Source organism: Marmota monax, unplaced genomic scaffold (assembly GCF_021218885.2).
Source record: "Marmota monax isolate L192 unplaced genomic scaffold, Marmota_monax_Labrador192_F-V1.1 WCK01_AAM20220418_F8-fsc00022, whole genome shotgun sequence".
NCBI classification, from domain to species: Eukaryota; Metazoa; Chordata; class Mammalia; order Rodentia; family Sciuridae; genus Marmota; species Marmota monax.
This window is the reverse complement of record NW_026695215.1, coordinates 23,856,633-23,870,374: the sequence shown is the minus strand read 5'-3', so window position 1 is coordinate 23,870,374 and position 13,742 is coordinate 23,856,633. Positions and strand designations below refer to the sequence as shown.

Genomic DNA, 13,742 nt, shown 5'->3' with positions numbered 1-13,742 from the left:
TAATAAACATGAAGTAAATATTTATAGAAATAATCATTATAATGTTATACATATCACAATAAAATGGAAACAACTTACATGTTTAATGAAAAAGATATGGATAAATACATATAATAGTTTTAGAATGCAATATTATCCAGTTATCAAAATTATGTTTCTGAAGAATATTTGATTGCATAGGATAAAAGTCCAAACAAAATGTGTGTAATATGCTTTATGGATATACATATGTTATAACCAGAAACATATATAAAATCTCAAAAATCTAAAAGATAGACACTTCCCATATATAATACATATATAATAAAATTTCAAATATCTGTAGAACTATATAGAAAAGATTATGAGTGTGAATGTTAATAGTAATGTGGGATTGGGGGTGATGTTTATTTTCTTTGATGATTTTCTATATTTACCAGTTTAAAAAAACAAATGAATTACTAGAGGAAATATCATTTTAAATCTATAATAAATATTGTTTAAATTGGGAGATTGCTCTAGATAGCTGCTAGGCAAGCATGATAGTTACCATCTACATTATGGGTCTGATTAGTCATATTGAAAATAGCTCCCCTTTCCTCCTTAGAAGCTACTTCTAATGCATTAGCCAATTGTCCATATCTGGGCATTTGACTAAACTTGAATCTGTGGGACAGGTTTTCAGAATTGAATCTTACAAGGTGTTCTTCATGCTTCTAAAGCACTTTTCTTTTATGAAGGGGTTGATGGTTGTAGGAGAAAGAGACTTGAAGAACATCTAAATTCATTAACAATTTGTTATTTTCAGAGCATTTGAAAATCTGTCTATCAGCAGATTGACTGATCATCTTATTGGATGAGATAACTAGATTAGTGGCACTGACATTTGATATTTATTAAGTTATAGTTGTTCTCTTGGGCTGCTTAGCTCCAGCTAAGTTCAATTTAAATTGTGAAACAAAAAGAAAATGAAAAATTCTCATTAATAGTTAATTCCCATAATACATGAGATATAATACACTCATGATAATGTTTTTGGTGACCAAATCTCTGCTAAAGTGCACATAAAGGGCAGAATATCAAGAAATATCCTTGGAAAGGTGTGCCTGTAACTTCCATTTGTTTTCTCTTTCTCAAGGGGTAAGCATACTTCTGTTGGGATCATTTGTGTTTAAATAAATGATAATTTTTGGAAGACTAGGCATGAGTTCATTTGCATTTAATGTAAAAAAATGTTTTGATCTTTCTTATGAATTGTCTCTTTTTCAAAGTAGAGAAAGTTTCATTTGAAGGTTAAAAGGTACAGTTTGCATATTATCTTATTCCACAGTTTATAATCTATTAATATCATTTACATTGATCCTCATATTGTTCCTGAATTGACCAATAGGGGAAAAAATGTATGTCAAGATAATAGAGTGCTCAATAGGTCTCAACCAGAGGAGACTTTGCCCCAATTCCACTGGAGGTTTGGCAGGGTCTCCTGATGTTTTTGGTTTTCACACTTAGGGATAGGGAAGGTGAGATGGGAATGTCCTACTAACATATAATGGTTTGAAACTACAGATGCTGCTAAATATCCTTAAGTGTATTAGACAGAATTATCTGGTCCCAAATGTCAATGGTGCTAAGGTTGAGAAATCCTGTTGTGTATAGATAGATAGAAGAAGTAAACACTGTAAAACATTTACATCAGGATTAAAAGGTATACAGGAATTTTTATACTGTCTGAAACTTTTCTATAAGTCTAAAAATGTTTCAGAATTTCAAAAAGATTTAAATAGGTACAGTTGGCAGTTTTGGTCTCTATACCCCTGTTTACAGCTTTGAGAGAGAAAATGATTTGTCCCTTGTTGTGAATATAAATTCAGCCCAGTTATTGTCCATGATCTGTGAATCCATAGTCTACAGAGACTGGAAGGGAAGTTATAAGAGCTCCCAATGCCCATTGGCCCATGACTGTTTCTGCTTGCTCCACTGTGCAAATACATGTCCTCCTGTCACATCCATGTTTAGACAGAGAACTTCTTAAACCACTCTTCAGAACCTGGTGTGGAAGCACCTGATGAAGAACCCACCCCTCTCCACCCAACTCTGCCTTACCTGTATCTTGTCCCCAGGTTTTATATCTTCTATATATCTTGCCAAGGAACTGTTCTTAGATCATCTTTATGAGTTTATACTCTTGTTTCTTTTTGTTCTTTTTCTTTTCTTTTTTGGTACCAGGGATTGAACCCATGGATGCTTAACCACTGAGCCACATCCCCAGTCCTGTATGTATGTATGTATGCATGTATGTATTGACAGGGTCTCACTAAGTTGCTTAGAGCCTCACTAAGTTGCTGAGGCTGGCTTCGAACTGTGAACTTCCTGCCTCAGCCTCCCAAGCAACTGGGATTACAGGCATGTGCCACTGCGCCTGCTCTCATGTTCCAATTTTCTCAACTGTTAAATAGGGAAAATAATAGCACAACCTTGTAGAGTTTAAGTGAATTAATAAATATAAAATGGTACAACAGTGACACATACTGAGCCCTTAATAAAAGTGAGTATTCACTGATTTTTTTCAACTAATTGTTTATGCATTATTCCTGCCCTCCCCATACTCCTGTGAGATGTTCCCTAACTTTTGTATGAGGAAGATATAAATCATGTAGCACAGTTGTCCATGTTCTTTGTACAGCCCTGACCCTGACTCTTGCTGTTTCTGTTGCATTAATTCAACTCAAATACTTACTATGAATCTCCACATCCTGCAGCAGGCACAGTGATTGGGAGTCCTTAATATTCTGTGTATCATTCTCTTTTCCAACTCGTCCCATCCTACCCAACTCTCTTCTTCTATTCATTGGATATTTCCAATGAGTCATACACAATACTAAAATGTTTCTTTCTTTTTTAAAAAGCTTGTTTGCTTCTCATAAAAGCCCTGTTTGAAATGGAGACCATGATTTTTCTTGCTTTATAATTAAGGAAAATGAGCCTTAAAGAGATTAACTGATAAAACTGAAACCTCAAAATTAAAAAGTAGTATATCTTTTCCTGTACTTTCCTAGTAAAAATGTGCTCGGAGTGAGGGGAGCCCTGCTCTCTAATTGGAGGTACACTACTGCCCAAGGAGTTGATGCTACTCTTCTGGTTCACTTCCTTGCAAAACACAGAAGCTGGAAGAAATGTGACAGCTATGCATTTGAAATTTTTCATCTTCCAGGGATTGTATTAGGTTCCAGGGACATAAAAATAGAAAATTCTTTGTCAGTAGCTTCAATTTGTTTAGTATCTATTATTTTCTGTACATGAAAAAACTTAGTGGATTAAAACAGTGACTCCCTGTTTCTCATTATTCTCACTAGGTAGTTCCAATATTGCTTACAGTCAATCATGTGAATTCTTTCAGTTGGGAACTTAGCTTGGGGGTCTAAGATGGCTTCACTTACACATCTTGCAGTTAGTGCTCGCTGATGGCAGAGGGCCTCTGTTTTCCTCCCAAGAATTATGCTTCAGAGCCTCTCACCATGTGAGATCTCCAATAGCATAGTCTGGTCTTCTTGACATGGTCATTGGCTTCCAAGGGACTGAAAATGGAAGCTACCTAGTTTCTCAAGGCCTCATTAGAGAACTCACACAGCATTACTTCTGCCGCATTCTATGCGTCAAAGTAAGTTATAGGGCCAGATCAGATTCAGGGGCAGGGGAAAAGACTCTATCATTTGATGTGAGGAATGGCATAGGATCACAAGGATGGGAGGGGTTGCCGTAGCCATATATGGAAACAACCTGTTACCCTCACGTCCATGTATCTCTTTAGCCAGAAAACAGAGTTTTAAAGCTAGAAGACTCCTTAACTGTCACAGGATTCAACCCTGTCATGCTCTGCATGTTTGCATCCTCCTCACATTCATAGTATAATCACCAATAGGAGGCAGAGCCTTTAGAGAAGTGCTTAGTTCATGAGGCTCTGCCCTCCTCCTGTTCATGAGGCACCTGTCTTCCTGTTCCTGGGCTAGGCACCAAGGGTCTTTGGTGGTTTGGCCTCATTGGCCAGCACTGCCCAGGTGTGCCTTCCTTGTCATTGCCTTTTCTGTATATTCTGAGCTTGAAATGATGCTGGGCTTTACCACATGCAAAGAAAGTAGCAGCTCAAAACCCGACAGATGTTATGAAATGAAATCTAGCACACTTATATAACATTTTGGAACAGTCCATTACACTGCTGTACATTTTTCTAAGATCCACAGACAACTGCTGCAATGTGAATCATGTTGCTTGATTCAGAATGGAGCAGGTGATCCATAAGTGATAATTTTCCTCAGCATAACAACAAACCTGAAAATAATTTAGAGGTTCTATTTTCTCAGATCATTAGGATGTTATTTTGGATTATTTCCAGCCTGCTGGATGGAGGATAGATATTTATTTTGTCTTGAAGTCAATATTTGTTATCAAATACAGTTCTGGTATTACCCCAGGCCTCATGAGTGTGTATAGCTCTTATTGATGGTTAAGGTAAATTAAGATTATAATTCTTAGCTTTATTGCTTCCTGAAGGCCACAAATTTCCTAAGAAATGGTATCTCCAGAAAAAAAAAATCTTCACTAGATTCCTGCTATCCTGAGTCAATTATTGATGGAATAAAACCTTTTTAAATTCTAATAACATTTATTATTTTACAGATTAAAAATAATATTTGTTTATTATATAAAATTTGGAAAAGGCAGCACTCCAAGGAGAAAATACAGATCACTCACAAATTCACCTTTTGGTCAAAACCACTATTAATAGTTTTAGTGTATATTCTTCCTAACAGAGAGAGTATTAATTCTAGAGATTAATATGAAAAGAGTATAAATATGCATATAGCACTGGGTTTGATCCCAACTCCACACACACAAAGATTATCTTGTGAACTAATTTTGCAACCATATTTTTGTATGTGTGCTTTGTTTAGTTTTACCTAAATATACCAAGACTATGTCTAAATGTCATTAAATATTCTTCTACCTTACAAAATGAATCTTTCTCTCATTTTGACAGGACAGTGATATTGAAGCATTAGCCAGGTGTTTGGAAAATGTCCTGGGTTGTACCTCTCTAGGTGAGTAAGTTTCTTCAGATTCCAAATGATAGTGTTACTTAATGATTCTGATGGAATATCCAAAAGTTAGAATGCTTAGAAGGAATCTTATAAGTACTTTGCCCAATCTCTTCATTTTACAGATGAAGAAACTGAGGCTAATAGAGGCTGAGTGTCTGGCTAAGGAGTCAGGAAACTCAAGGAAGAATTGCTTATTATTATTATTATACTATAAATGACCTTTAATCTCCAAGGATGAAATAATTGAAAGTTGGTAGTTCCTTGTGATCAAATGGTAGCCGGACAGTATGTAATAACAGGTTTACAATCCCGGCACAGGAATCACCCTACCTAACTTGTTTTATAGAAGCAGATTGCATTCAGTCATGCTGAAAGGACCATCATTCTGAAGGTCAGTCAGTTATTGGAAGAGATTTGGTCTGAAAAACAAAACCAAAATTTCTTTAGCATTGTCAGTCTCGATAAATGAGGTTGCTGTGCTTCAAGGATAAAACCCTATTTCTTAGTGTCTTTTTTTTTTAAATCCAAAAAGTACAACTGTGATAACTTTTTGCACTAGACAGTATATTTTCAGACAGAGTATTCTTAAAGGCCCTAGATAAAAGGAGTATGAACTTTTCTTTTAAATTTGATTATGAGTTTTTATTTTAGGAATTTTAATTATGTAACCAGAAGCATTCTCTTCAAAGGGAATGGAAGGATTAAAGATGAACAATGAAGCTTTCATGTGAGCAAACATTCACCATTATTTATTAGGAGCTTTATGTACAACATAACCTCTTTCTAACTCAGGCCACATCTCCATGTGGAAAGCCACAGTCAAAACATAGTTCTTTGATCTTTCTCTCCTGACCATCACCCTGTGATGGTTTAATTGCATATTAATGATACTTATTAAGTAAATTTAACTCTTAAGATAGCCTACAAGGATAGGAAGGATTTCCTTTGACCAAGTCACTTCCCCTCTTTGCATCTGAGATTAGATCAGTAATTTGCAAAGTAGGCAGCTCTTGGGACCTCCAAGATTGGGCAGTGGGAAATGTACTGAGCAGCATGAGGACAGAAGCTGTGTTTTTACTGCTTGTCTCTGTTTTTCCAGACTCTAACATTATGTCTGGTGTATAAAAGGCCCTTCAAAAGTATTTTAAAATGTTTTTGGAAGCAATTAGATACAAACTGCCTTCCTTTATCAGCATCCAAGATTGTTTCAATCTTATCTATTTTATAAATTGAATTTCTACATAAAATTGTGTTTTGAAAAAGATAGATTCCACTAAAAAAAGTTAAATAACCTGTGATTGGGTAAGTGATATCTAAATTCCCTTCTAAACTGTATGATTTTGTAGAAATGAGCATTAGACACAAAATATACATTTATCTCTGCCTGGAGTCCCACTAAAGTGACAGTAAAGAAATAAAGCTGCTGATATAAACCGACAAGAAAAAAAGGAATAGAAGAAAGCTGTTGGTGAATTTCAGACGAGGGAAAAACAGATGGGTGAGTGGTAACTGATCTAGAAAACAAATCTGAAAGCCAAGTGCCTAGGATGTGTATGGGAGGGAAGAGAGGGCAGGAGGAGGACTAGGAGAAGCAAGCCAACTGAACCCTCAGGATCTTGGAAAGGCTCAGAATTTGGAAGCCCCTGTTACTGCTGAAGGCAAGACGTGTGTGAAGATGAAAATAGGAGGAACGATGACAGTGTGCATAAGTATCAAGAGATCCCAGGTCCCTTTCCCTGCACTGGCACTCCCAGGGAGTTCCTCTCCACAGTCAAGGCAGAAGACACAAGATTTGATTTGGGGAGATTAAATGAGAGAGGTGCTGGACATAGGGACACCAGGGACACCAAAGAGTAGGCCAATGTGATGTGAAAAAGGGATACAGTGAAAATCTGCATGTTGGATGAGGAAATCCCCAGGCACCACTCCTGCTTGGCTTCTGAAATACTTTCAGGACAGCACAGACCCCTTCAGAAGGTATCTCTCGAAGAGGACCTGTCTAAGAATCCTACAGGCTATGACATTCTCCCTCAAAAATGGTAGGAATAAGCCCTACCAGTTAATGATCACTGGATCCACAGAAAGAGCTTAAATTGTTTGGGTTTATGTTTTTTTTTTTTTATGTTTCATACTTAGATGTAAACCTATAGCCAATTTGCAGCTGATAGCTGAGGAAATCTAACAAAGATGGATGTCAAAACAAAAATATATAAAATACTCAGGAAACAAACAATGTAGGGGAAAATTTTCAAAACAATGTATTTTTTTAAAAAATCGGAGAAGATATTACATCAAAGAAACAAACAAACAAAAAGGAATATACAGAAAATAAGAAAGAGCTCTTGAAATTATAATTTTAATTGCAAAATAAGAAAATTCAGTCAAAGTTTGGGAGATAAAGTTGAGAATTTCCAGAATTAAATAAATTTAAAAAGATCAGTCTAGATGGTTCAGCATCTAATTAATAGAAATTTCTGGAAATAACAGAAAAAGAAGAAATTAATCAAAGGAATAAGAAAAATGTCTAGAGATAATAAAACAGATCATTTATAAGGTATCAGGAAAAAGGATGGGGTCTTATCTTTACTAAAGATTTGTTGTCTAAGGTTTAACCTAGAATTTTTTACATATCCAAACCAACAATCAAGTGTGAGAGAAGAATAAAGACATTTTTCAGGCATGCAGTCTCAACAAATGAGGTCTCAGATATATACTTTCCATGGCTTTTCCTGTAATGTTTCTAGAAGTTATACTCCATCAAAAAATAAGAATAAATCAACAAAGAGTTAGACATGAAGTTTAAGAGATTAACAGGATTCCCACAATGAGAGTAAAGGGAGGTTCCCAGGTGCCAGCTGGACAACAGGCCTGCAGAAAAATCTGTTCTGATTGAAATGGGTCAGAAGGCTGAAAACTGAATGGAATTTTCCTGAGGAGGAATGGATCTAAAGAATTTAACTATAATGAGAGAAGTTTTTAGGTTCTTTGGTGAGTTAGAGATGAATTAGGAAGAAGTAATCAGAAAAGTAAGCAATGTAAAAACTTCAAGGCAATTATTAATTCCAGGAAAAACAAAAAGTTAGAAAGAAAATTTAATCTGCATGCACTAAAGGCTTGTCTGTGTATAATGTTTACAGTCATAATAATTTAAATATTGAATTATTTAAAAACTTATTATACCTATATTGGAACAATGGATATGGAAAGATATGAGGGAGGGAGAGAGGGAGAAAGGGAGAGGGAGAGAGAGAGAGAGAGAGAGAGAGAGGGAGGGAGGAAGGGAGATAGAGAACACCTGATGACAGAGGCGGGGAGGAAAAAGAACAAAATTCAAATTCCCATGGGATTCAGTGGCACAAGCTGTAATCCCAGCTACTCAGGAGGCTGAGGCAAGATAATTCCAATTTTGAGGCTAGCCTGGGTGACTTAGTGAGTCCCTGTCCCAAAATAAAATTAAAAGAGTTAGAGATATAGCTCTGTGGTAAAGTATTTGGCTAGCATGCTTGAGACCCTGGGTTTAATCCCCAGTACCATTCACATACACACACACACACACACACACACACACACATACACTTCAAATTCTCCAAACATTAGTAGGATGGTCATATGTTGTACAAAATGTAAAATAAAAAATAGTTGTATAAATGTGATATGGAAAAACAAAGGTAAATACAAGAATAGTTAAAAAGTTAAATATAGTTGACTTTGGAGAATGGAACTTGAAAGTGAAGCAGGGAACTGCTTTTTTTATTATCAAATTGTTAGCTTTGGCTTTAAAAATTACCATGTATGTGAATTCTTAGACTATAAATCAACTTTTAAAAATGAATATTGGTGTAAACATAAGAGTGCTGCTATTTTCCCCCTTCACCCCAGTAGGGGATTGAATCCAGGGCCTCTCATGCTAGGTAAGTGCTGTTCCACTGAACTACATCCCCAGGCCTTTTTATGTTATTTTTAGATAGAGACTCACTCAGTTGCCCAGGCTAGTCTTGTACTTGAGATCCTCTTGCCACAGCCTCCTGAGTAACTGGGATTATAGGTATGTGGCTCCCTGCCCAGTTTAGGTATCTGTTTGATGATGCTGATTTCATTTCCTTTGGATATATACCCAGAAGCTGGAACATATGATAGATATGTTTAGTTTTTTAAAGAACTATATTCTCCATAATATCTATACTAACTTATATTCCCACCATAAATTATACAGTTAAAATCATCATCATCATCATCATCATCATCATCATCATCATCATCATAGAGCATTGGAAAGCAAAGAGCCCAATATTGTTTTTCCATTACTTTATTAATCTCTTATCAAAGCTGGATTAGGAGTTTTGGATACCTTGATTATTGAGAAGAGTATAGTAAACCTGAATTTTTAAATTAATAAGACTTAAATTGTAAAACAAAAAAATTACATGTACCTTGAAGTTAAAATAGCTTCTTTCCAGACCGACCAGTTGCAAGATTCTGAAAAAAAATTTATTGAAGCTGAATGCTTTTCAGTTTGGGATGTCCCTGTTCTTCTTGTGTCCTAGAATCAATTGGCATGATTTATAGGACATTTTAGTATCAACTTTGTGTAAACTGCTAAAGTGCTTGTTTTCTAAAACTGGACAAGACAGGAATCCCCTTAACCCCTCTACTGCTTCTTTTGACTGTGATGACCTCTTATGGTGACATTCGTTTTGTGCTGTTGGGTGGTGGAGTCTAACTAATGCTACTACTCAAAATGAGGGGGTCCTTTGATGATGACTTTGAGACGATGGGAGACATTGAGATGATGGGAGCACATGCTTTTGAAATACCTGTCTGAGGAGGGAACTCACAGAATGATCCTCATTACTGAGGAGACGTTTGCTACTTTTAGGGTGCCACGCTCTTTTTTGCCTTTACATAGTAACCACGAAGACAATCTCTTGTGGTCTTATAGGGGATGAGAGTTTAGGATTACTGAGGTAGTTGGTATTTGCTTTGCTCTAACTACGGTTTTAGGAGACTCACACATTATAATAATAGAGTTTATTAATCATTGTTGTCATTAATATATGTAAGAATGTTAACAGATCCAAGGGACAATTTAAATTTAAATATATCAGAGTTTAATCTTTGTCACTTCAAAATTAAACCTCTGTGAAATGAGATGGCCTTACTCATACTTTACCTGTGTTCAGCATCAGATTATACATTTCAGAAATATCCAGTTGGTATACACCACAGTGAATCTCACCATCATATACATCCACAAGACTGGGATCCTAATTAGAATAAGGTATACTTTATGCTTGTATAAATACGTTAAAATATATTCTACTGTCATGTATAACTAAAAAAAAAAACAAATAAAAAAGAAATATACTGTTGCCCATAGAGCACATTAAGATGTTAAGTATCTTCCACAAACTTCTCAAGAGCTTCTCCTAATCCTCAACAAGAAAGGAAAGAATAGTAGAGATATCCTTTCTTGTGATTTGTAATGAACAAAAGTTTTTTAACCTTGCAGCCCTGAAAATGTTAGTGCAGTGGTTTGACCCCATTCCAGACCCCAGATCTAGTTTTATTTTTACTTCAAACAGAGACAGTATATTTTTCCTTCCTTTATCACAGGTGAGTGACCTGTGCATTAGAAAGTATCCTTTTGCATTCCAACTTCAATGTATTGTCTCCTCTGTAGTATCTAGGTCAGATTGGTTCAGTGGTTCCCACAACTTGAGCACATATCAGAATCATTTAGAAGCTTAAAACAACACGGGTCTGGTGTATAACCAAGAATTTGTATTTCTGGCAATTTCTCATGTGATGCTGATGTTCCAGGTCCAGAAATCACTTTGAAAATCATGGCTTTTGAAGTATATTAGGGCCCCAAGTTATTATCATGCATACCCACCCCAATATGTAACTCAAACAAAAAAATACTGAAGTATAAAATAAACACTTGGTTTCTTAAAATTCTAGAGGTCTTATCTATATATGAAAATTAAATAGCTTATTTTTAGATTGTTTTTTCTCTTTATGGTCCTGTCAGTATATACTGGGCTATCTGGCCCTGTATACAGAGCATCATTGGACCCTGTATTGTGTTTCTGCTTCCTTGTCAGAACTCACGTCAGATATCTAGGAAGGACTGGCAGGTTTGAGGCATTGCATGAGGTATTGGATGTTGAGATCCATTTGAAACATAGTGTCATCCATGGAGTGGAACCCAGGATAAAATTGCAAATCTTTGTAACAATACCAGGGAGCACTAACTGGGCATTTTTTTTAATACATGGAAGACAGATTATTGTCTAAAGTAGAGGTATTTTATAAAGCCCCAAATTACCTTCAAAATTTCTCAGGGGAGCAAGATTAGTTATAAGCCAGATACTAAGTGATTCTAGGCAAAATTAGAAGAGGGAAGAAGGAGAACATTTAAAAGGAAATTGAAAGACCAGAAATAGGGGTGTGGATAGATAGCTAAGAATGTAGACAGAGGCCATTTTACTGAGGGTAAATAATTTTATTTATTTTTTTTATTTTTTCAGGAATTTATTTATATTACTGTATTAATAGTCCATTTGCTTCCAATTTCTATAGAGTGTACCATTGTACATATTCACATGTGGTAGAACCAATACTCTGAAAATACAGTTTGCCTCTGACATTCTTTCGCCACAAAAAGTGCAATGATTAACATCTTCATGCTTGTCTTCTTTTTTTTTTAAATTTTTTATTGTTGGTTGTTCAAAACATTACAAATTTCTTGATATATCATATTTCACACTTTGATTCAAGTGGGTTATGAACTCCCATTTTTACCCCATATACAGATTGCAGAATTACATCAGTTACACATCCATTGATTTACATATTGCCATACTAGTGTCTGTTGTGTTCTGCTGCCTTTCCTATCCTCTACTATCCCCCCTCCCCTCCCCTCCCCTCTTCTCTCTCTACCCCCTCTACTGTCATTGATTTCTCTCCCTTGTATTATTTTTCCCTTTCCCCTCACTTCCTCTTGTATGTACTTTTGTATAACCCTGAGGGTCTCCTTCCATTTCCATACAATTTCCCTTCTCTCTCCCTTTCCCTCCCACCTCTCATCCCTGTTTAATGTTAATCTTCTTCTCATGCTCTTCGTCCCTACTCTGTTCTTAGTTACTCTCCTTATATCAAAGAAGACATTAGGCATTTGTTTTTTAGGGATTGGCTAGCTTCACTTAGCATAATCTGCTCTAATGCCATCCATTTCCCTGAAAATTCTATGATTTTGTCATTTTTTAATGCAGAGTAATACTCCATTGTGTATAAATGCCACATTTTTTTTATCCATTCGTCTATTGAAGGGCATCTAGGTTGGTTCCACAGTCTTGCTATTGTGAATTGTGCTGCTATGAACATCAATGTAGCAGTGTCCCTGTAGCATGCTTTTTTAGGTCTTTAGGGAATAGACCGAGAAGGGGAATAGCTGGGTCAAATGGTGGCTCCATTCCCAGCTTTCCAAGAAATCTCCATACTGCTTTCCAAATTGGCTGCACCAATTTGCAGTCCCACCAGCAATGTACAAGAGTACCCTTTTCCCCACATCCTCGCCAGCACTTGTTGTTGTTTGACTTCATAATGGCTGCCAATCTTACTGGAGTGAGATGGTATCTTAGGGTGGTTTTGATTTGCATTTCTCTGACTGCTAGAGATGGTGAGCATTTTTTCATGTATTTGTTGATTGACTGTATGTCCTCCTCTGAGAAGTGTCTGTTCAGGTCCTTGGCCCATTTGTTGATTGGGTTGTTTGTTTTCTTATTGTCTAATTTTTTGAGTTCTTTGTATACTCTGGATATTAGGGCTCTATCTGAAGTGTGAGGAGTAAAGATTTGTTCCCAGGGTGTAGGCTCCCTATTTACCTCTCTTATTGTTTCTTTTACTGAGAAAAAACTTTTTAGTTTGAGTAAGTCCCATTTGTTGATTCTAGTTATTAACTTTTGTGCTATGGGTGTCCTATTGAGGAATTTGGAGCCCGACCCCACCGTATGTAGATCGTAGCCAACTTTTTCTTCTATCAGACGGCGTGTCTCTGATTTGATATCACCTCCTTGATCCATTTTGAATTAACTTTTGTGCATGGTGAGAGAAAGGGATTCAGTTTCACTTTGTTGCATATGGATTTCCAGTTTTCCCAGCACCATTTGTTGAAGATGCTATCCTTCCTCCATTGCATGCTTTTAGCCCCTTTATCAAATATAAGATAGTTGTAGTTTTGTGGATTGGTTTCTGTGTCCTCTATTCTGTACCATTGGTCCACCCGCCTGTTTTGGTACCAGTACCATGCTGTTTTTGTTACTATTGCTCTGTAGTATAGTTTGAAGTCTGGTATCGCTATACCGCCTGATTCACACTTCCTGCTTAGCATTGTTTTTGCTATTCTGGGTCTTTTATTTTTCCATATGAATTTCATGATTGCTTTATCTATTTCTACAAGAAATGCTGTTGGGATTTTGATTGGCATTGCATTAAACCTATAGAGAACTTTTGGTAATATCGCCATTTTGATGATGTTGGTTCTGCCTATCCATGAACAGGGTATATTTTTCCATCTTCTAAGATCTTCTTCTATTTCTCTCTTTAGGGTTCTGTAGTTTTCATTGTATAAGTCTTTCACCTCTTTTGTTAGGTTGATTCCCAAGT

General features: G+C 36.2%; 1 protein-coding gene across 15 annotated transcripts in view; it reads left to right on the top strand.

Annotated features, from left to right (window-relative positions):
• The window catches only part of Nek11 (NIMA related kinase 11), a 341,889-nt gene that overhangs the window by 244,908 nt on the left and 83,239 nt on the right, over window positions 1-13,742 (top strand). For 13 of the 15 annotated variants that reach the window (XM_058574948.1, XM_046431465.2, XM_046431459.2 and 10 more), the window contains one exon: window positions 5,015-5,075. The exons of the other annotated variants lie outside the window; for them this stretch is intronic. In XM_058574948.1, coding sequence (XP_058430931.1) covers window positions 5,015-5,075 — 61 coding nt within the window. The remainder of the gene's footprint in view (window positions 1-5,014; window positions 5,076-13,742) is intronic. 15 annotated transcript variants of the gene reach the window in all.